The sequence below is a fragment of the Centruroides sculpturatus genome, unplaced genomic scaffold (assembly GCF_000671375.1).
Source record: "Centruroides sculpturatus isolate CEXI.00-Female unplaced genomic scaffold, Cexi_2.0 scaffold144, whole genome shotgun sequence".
Lineage (NCBI taxonomy): Eukaryota > Metazoa > Arthropoda > Arachnida > Scorpiones > Buthidae > Centruroides > Centruroides sculpturatus.
The window spans coordinates 781,091-788,411 of record NW_019384315.1 but is presented as its reverse complement, the minus strand read 5'-3'; the positions used below and the strand labels follow the sequence as shown (position 1 = coordinate 788,411).

At 29.1% G+C, this 7,321-nt stretch overlaps 1 protein-coding gene across 1 annotated transcript in view; it reads left to right on the top strand.

Annotated features, from left to right (window-relative positions):
* Positions 1–7,321, top strand: part of LOC111623105 (triple functional domain protein-like) — a 304,942-nt gene that overhangs the window by 138,436 nt on the left and 159,185 nt on the right. The window contains exons 27-28 of the mRNA XM_023365589.1: positions 1,586–1,762; positions 2,614–2,683. Coding sequence (XP_023221357.1) covers positions 1,586–1,762; positions 2,614–2,683 — 247 coding nt within the window. The remainder of the gene's footprint in view (positions 1–1,585; positions 1,763–2,613; positions 2,684–7,321) is intronic.

The following is a 7,321-nucleotide window of genomic DNA, read 5'->3' as shown; positions in this document are numbered from 1 at the left end:
GATCAGACGTCAGCCTTTCATTTTAGGTATCTGACGCCTTTACATTAAAATTAAGTAAATCTTCTCACCAACTGCCAAGTTTTATACCTTCAGTATCAGGTTCAAGCCCTCTAGTGGTGGATACGAGCTATCTTTGATTTGCATGTAGTTACAATTTCATGATGAGCTCAGGATATTTTTCTTCTAATTATTAATTAGAGATTCAGACTATGTACAAAAAATTATTTAATTTTTGAGTCTATCAATTCATCCTTTTTCACACACCACAGAAGTAGCCTTTTACATCGGTTTGAAGAAATCACTTCATAAAAAACGTATAACAATAGGTAAAAATTTACAATTAAAAACGATCAGACGTCAGCCTTTCATTTTAGGTATCTGACGCCTTTACATTAAAATTAAGTAAATCTTCTCACCAACTGCCAAGTTTTATACCTTCAGTATCAGGTTCAAGCCCTCTAGTGGTGGATACGAGCTATCTTTGATTTGCATGTAGTTACAATTTCATGATGAGCTCAGGATATTTTTCTTCTAATTATTAATTAGAGATTCAGACTATGTACAAAAAATTATTTAATTTTTGAGTCTATCAATTCATCCTTTTTCACACACCACAGAAGTAGCCTTTTACATCGGTTTGAAGAAATCACTTCATAAAAAACGTATAACAATAGGTAAAAATTTACAATTAAAAACGATCAGACGTCAGCCTTTCATTTTAGGTATCTGACGCCTTTACATTAAAATTAAGTAAATCTTCTCACCAACTGCCAAGTTTTATACCTTCAGTATCAGGTTCAAGCCCTCTAGTGGTGGCTTGAACCTGATTTTTACAATTTTATCATGAAATTGTAAAAACATAAAGATGTTTTTCATGAAAGTAGAAAGAGTACAGAGTTCATGGATTCTCACTATTTGTTGTTTTTAATTGGAAATAAAATTAAGTATTATAATATTGTATCTATATATAAATTGACTAGTAGTCTTTTATATTTAAGTAAAAAATATTCTGATGGATATTTGAACCAATTAATTCTTATTCAAAATGGATTAAGTGTAATAGTTTTGGTTACCATCTAAAATAAAGTAAAAAAATATGTTAATCAGTTTTAAACAAGATTTACTAAATCTTATGGAAATTCATTTCATTTTGTAACTTTAAGGACATTTTACTTTGAAGCATTTATTCTAATGTAAATGGTTGTTCTTCTGTTTTGACTACACATTAAATTAAATGTAAGAATAAGATAGAAAATGCATATACCACAAATTTTTAACTCAAAAAAGATGAAAGCTCAGTTTTTTATGTTATAATAAGCAATATTTTTAATAATTCAAACATTTTCAATATTACAAATATTTTCAGGAAAATGGGAAACTAAGTACTGTGATTTGACAAATGTATTCTGATTTGTTTATCGTTTTCCTGAAGATGATATTCTGATATATTGAAAGTGTTTTAGTTATTAAAAATATTATTTATATAACACCGAAAAACTGAGTTTTCTTCTTTTTTTTGAGAAAGTTAATAAATAATAAAATCCTAAATATAAGAAGTATTTCAAATTTATATGTATTATTTCAGATTTATTATGGCCGAATTATTACAGACAGAAAGATCTTATGTAAAAGATTTAGAAACATGTATTAATACTTATCTGGCTGATATGAAGAACATAGAACGTGATATACCAATTGGTATAGCTGGGAAACATAACATTCTGTTTGGAAATATGGAAGAAATATATGATTTTCATAACAGGTATAGTTCATTTTTTTAAATTTTATTTTACTTTAGATAAAACTAGTAAGTTCAAAACAGTTTTGAAATAAATTTAACTCTTCATAAACATGGACTAATATCATCCATGCTGTTGGATCAATTAAAGATAGGTCATCAAATTAACAACTCAGATTTGAGTTTAATCTTACTCTGGATTATTTTTTAATACATAATACACTAATTTCAATGAATGGAATTTTGAATATGGTTTTTTAATAAATTTTTATGAATAGATGATTTAACTCTTTTAATGACTTTTACAATAATTCTTAAACTTAATTCTTTTTTATATAATTTTTAGAAACATTCTGGATTAAATCTCAAATGTTTTTGTGAAATTAGTTATTTGGAATTCAAAATATTTTGATTATTAATTAAAATGAAAATGAAAAATTTATTTATTGAAACATTTTAATAAATTGAATAATAGATCATAAGTCAGATTTTTACAAAACAATGAATGGCTTTTTAAACCAGATGAGTTTTGTTTATCATCTCAAAATTTGATACATTATGCTGATATTTGTAAAAATTGAATTCTTTTTATCTGTTTAATAAAACAAACTAGAAACATGTAATAACCGATTCAGTTTTGGTATGTTTCGATCTGTTTTTAAATAACTTTATTTCATTTTTAAAAATTACTTCAGCTTATGAGTTTTACTTGATTTATAACTAGTTAATTTATATTATTATGTGCATTTAAGTAAATGTAAGTTTTAATCACACATTAATTTTAAACTACAATACTAATTTCATTTTCTTTCATAATTCTTATAAATTATCTTATTATATTAGTATTTTTAATACTTAAAAATAAATTTTTGTAGCATATTTTTGAAAGAGCTAGAAAAATATGAAACTATGCCTGAAGATGTTGGCCATTGTTTTGTTACTTGGGTAAGTTTTTTTATGATATTTTCAATATTTCAATGTATAGCAAATTTCTAATTATAATTGGAAAAAATTACAAATGATAATGCATAAATAATAATAATAATAATAATGTTATCCATGTCATAACAGTAACTGCAATTTATACAGTATCAAATATTATTTTGTTATCAAATACAATTTATGTGATAATTTCAGGTATACAATCCATGCAAATAAGATATCAGAGAAAAGTTTTATTATTCAAGTTAGGAAACTTGAAAAATAAAGCTTGGACCCAACCAAAGGAAGAAACCAAATTTAGTTGTATTTAGTATTAACTATAATTAATATTTTTAGAAAAATAAAAGAATATTTTAATAATTATCAAAAGGAATTAGGAATAAAATGATAAATAAATAAAAATATTTTATACTGTGTAATATTTAATTAAATTTAAAATTTCTAGATAGATATATAACTCTGTACTTACTAAACATCTGGAAATTATTGAAATTTTTAAAGGGCTTAAGGGTATATGCATAAATCAGAGATGAAGACACATCTAATGTGTGGGATATTTCATTTTGCACCATTTTGGCGAGTTCTGTGTCTTTCCTGCCTTCCCTGATGGAATATTGATGTTCTAAAATACGGTTAGCTAACATTCTGGTTGTTGCACCAATATAATGGGTGCGACCGCCTAAATCATTCTCTAATGGACTGAATAAATCCCCGATTTTTCAATGGTGGATAAAGGATAAAGGGTGCTACAACACAAGCATACCCCTCTGTGGAATGATGTGGTTATACTAAAACATTGCAACAACAAAAATCTTATATATATCTGGGAAGCCCTCATCACCAACGTATTAAAGCCCTGCAACACCCCCACACTGGATTTGCCCCTTTTGTGGATCAGTTTGTACAGCTATATAAAACATCACAACTAAATCCACAATATAGAGGCATCTAATGCATGTGCAGTATAAACGCATGTGTTTTTATTTAAATATCTTCTTATATTCTATTGTTGCTGTTATTCCAAAATGTTAATTAAGATTGGAATGTTTTAAATTCTGTATTCAAAAAAGGATCTTATATCTTCTAATGACCTGAAGAAGATGAAAGTGTGTATCGTTGAAAGCGCTCGTCAATTTAGTGACATACATATTTAATTTAATGCTTATATGGTAAAAGTTTTTGTAACGAATGATGAATAAAATATTTTTTTTTATTTATAAAAGATAATTGTTATAAAAGATAAACAAGAACATTACAATCATTTTTATACATACATTATGATTTTTTGCTATAAAATATCTAATTTTAGTTAACTATAAAATAATTTTTTTGTAGATTTAAATAGATTTCTGTATGTTATATTATTTTCTATTAAAACTTTTATTTAATAACAAGATGAGTAGTAAATTAAAAATGTATATATAATGTACAAAATATAATTTTTGTGCATTTTATAAAATAAATATATATTACATATTTATATATATTATGCCTTTTGTATATTTATTATTTTGTATGATTGTAACTCCAAATTTTCATATAAATGTAAATAATTAAGGCTATGTATAAATTTTTGTATAAAAAAAATCATCTGTCAAACATGTGAATAGGTATTCTGGTGAACTGGCAGAGAAAGAACAAGGACAAATTGATATTTTATAGTCATGGTTACAAAACTATCATGTTGTATCTACCCAAATAGGAAGGAATCACAACATTGTGATTCCTTCCTATTTGTGCATAACTATATTAAAAAAGGTGATAAATAGAACTCAAAAAACAATGGTGGAACCTAGGTTTTAATGTAAGAGATGAGAAGCAAATTTTGAGAGTTGCAAACAACACTGTGACATCAGCATCAAAAATTGTGAATCAATTAGAGTTAAAAATTCATGTTTAAAGAGTGATAAAATCATCAAGACTACTTAAAAGAAAGAAATTGAAAATAAAACTTCCTCTAACTAAAGAATATAAAACTTCAATATTGACTTATGCATGAGATCACATGTTCTGGATACAGAATGGCAATAGGTTATTTTTCATATGAAAAAAGTTCAATCTGGATGGTCCAGATGGTCTAAACTATTATTTTCATGATTTGTGCAAAGAAGAGAGGATTTTATCTCAACAACAAATTGGTGTTCCATTATGGTGTTAGGTGCCATTTTTTGCAAGATAAAGTCATCTGTTGAATTCATAAATAGACAAATGTATGAAAATTAGCAAGCAGAAAGTTTTATTTTAAGCAAAACAATGCATGTGTCCATTTATATTGCACCATAAAAAACTGGGTTTAGCAAAAACAAGTCCAATTGTTGGATCATCCATTTCAATCTCTAAATCTAAACCTGATTGAGAATATCTGGGCTTTCAAGAACTATATATGCTGATGGCAAACAATAGTTATACGATGTCTGTTCAAAAAGTATCAGACCTTTGGTCGGCAAAAATAAATTTATTGATTTTGAGGTACGAAACCCTAATCCCCTTCAAAGTAGTCTCCTTGGTAATGTATACATTTCTCCCAGCGTTCCTGCCATTGCTGGAAACACTGCTGGAACGCATCTTTTGGAATGGCCATCAGCCGGTCTGTCGGATTCCGCACAATGTCTTCTCTCAACTAAATTCGGGTTCCTTTTTAGCGGCATTTTCAGCTTGGAAAATAGCCAAAAGTCACATGAAGCCATGCGGGGAGAGTACGGAGCGTGACGAACCACAGGAGTGTTATGTTTGGCAACGAAAGCCTGAATCAGATGCGCAGAATGGGCGGATGCATTATCATGATGGAGCTGCCAAGTTTTGATCGACCACAGATCCAGTCGTTTGCGTCACACTGTATCGGAAAGACGACGAAGGACTTCCTGGTAGTACTCCTTTGCGATGGTTTGGCCTTGAGGTGCGTACTTATGACACACCACTCCACAAGAGTCGAAAAAACTGTCAACATGACCTTTGATATTGCTGCGGACCTGCCATGCTTTTTTTGGCTCCAGGATCGTCCCCGAAAGCCTGCTGAATTTTGCGAATGGTTTACACTCGGGTATCGCCAAGGTTTTTGGCAAAATTTGATGTAATATCGCTGCTCACGTTGTTCAGTCATTTTCGAGCTTAGTGGAATTTGACGAGAGCGCACTAAATGACCTCACTCATAGGCTGATTGCCAACGACTGACGCTTCCTGCAGGCGGGAAAAAATTCAGGGCTGTGCATGACTGTCCCCTCCACAACTCCACCAAAGGAGTCACTCATAGGCCGATTGCCAACGACTGACGCTTCCTGCAGGCGGGAAAAAATTCAGGGCTGTGCATGACTGTCCCCTCCACAACTCCACAGAAGGAGGCCTCTTGCGCATCATTGGTTTATGTGGAAAAAAAAAGGTCCAATACTTTTTAAACAGATCTTGTACAGTTCAGTAATAGACTTAAAAGTTGCAGTGGAGAAAGCAGGGCATGCTTACCAACTTCTATGCTCAAAACATTTATTATGAATATGCCAGACTGCAGTTTTGAGGTTATTCAAAAAAGTGGATGGTCTACAAGATTTTAATCTATTATTTTGTAGTTTTTTTTTTTCAGTTGTATTTAAAATTTTGTCAACATAAATTACCTGGTTTTCTACTTTTTGGAAGAAGTATTCCAACACTATTCTTTCATTATTGTATAAACCTATTAATTAATTTACTTTTTTAAAGCATGATTGAAAAAAGTGGGTGGTCTGTGATTTTAATCTATTATTTGCAGTTGTTTTTTAGTTGTATTTAAATTTTTGTCAACATAAATTACCTGGTTTTCTACTTTTTTGAAGAACTATTCCAACACTATTCTTTCATTATTGTATAAACCTATTAATTAATTTACTTTTTTAAAGCATGATTGAACCAATAATTTAAATTAAGTTAGTAGTTTAAGTGGAATTTTTGCTTGTCTTTAAAGTTTTGTCCATCATTGTAACTCAAATTTCATGAAAAGTCAATTTCCTTCTCCTCCTACAAGCCCTTCAATTATTCTTTTGTTATCATTTAATAACAACTGCAGTTAATCATACCAACACACACAAAAACAAATTTAAAAAAAAAAACCCATAATGGATCTATTTGAGTGTACAGAAACATCAAAAGCAGATTTTACAGCTTAATCTCATCATGAATGATAATGGATGAATTTTTTGGCATAAAAAATTATTATTATTACTATNTTAAGCTATTTTTAAATATTTTTATTAGAATTTTTTTTAACTTATTAACAATTTATGCATTTATCATTATGATCTTACATGTAGAATACCCAAAGAAGTGAATATTTATAAATAAATTATATTATGTTTGCATTAATTGTAATTTATATATGTGTGTATAAATATCTTCTTCCTATGTCCTTCAGAAGGCGTGGTGATAATATTACAAATTGATAGCTTTAATTGTATCTTTCCACTGTTTACAGTGTTGTGCCATTTGGATGGCTTCATACATTGTATGTTTTGTAATCATCATTACTTGGTCTGCCCACCTAATCCGACATCTTCCTCTAGGGTGTTTGCCACTGATCTTCCCTTCTAGAATTTGTTTCTCAAATCCATTTTTGCATCTGGAAATATGTCCCAAGAAGCAAAGGTTCCTTTGGGGTAAGATGTGATGTGATTTTCA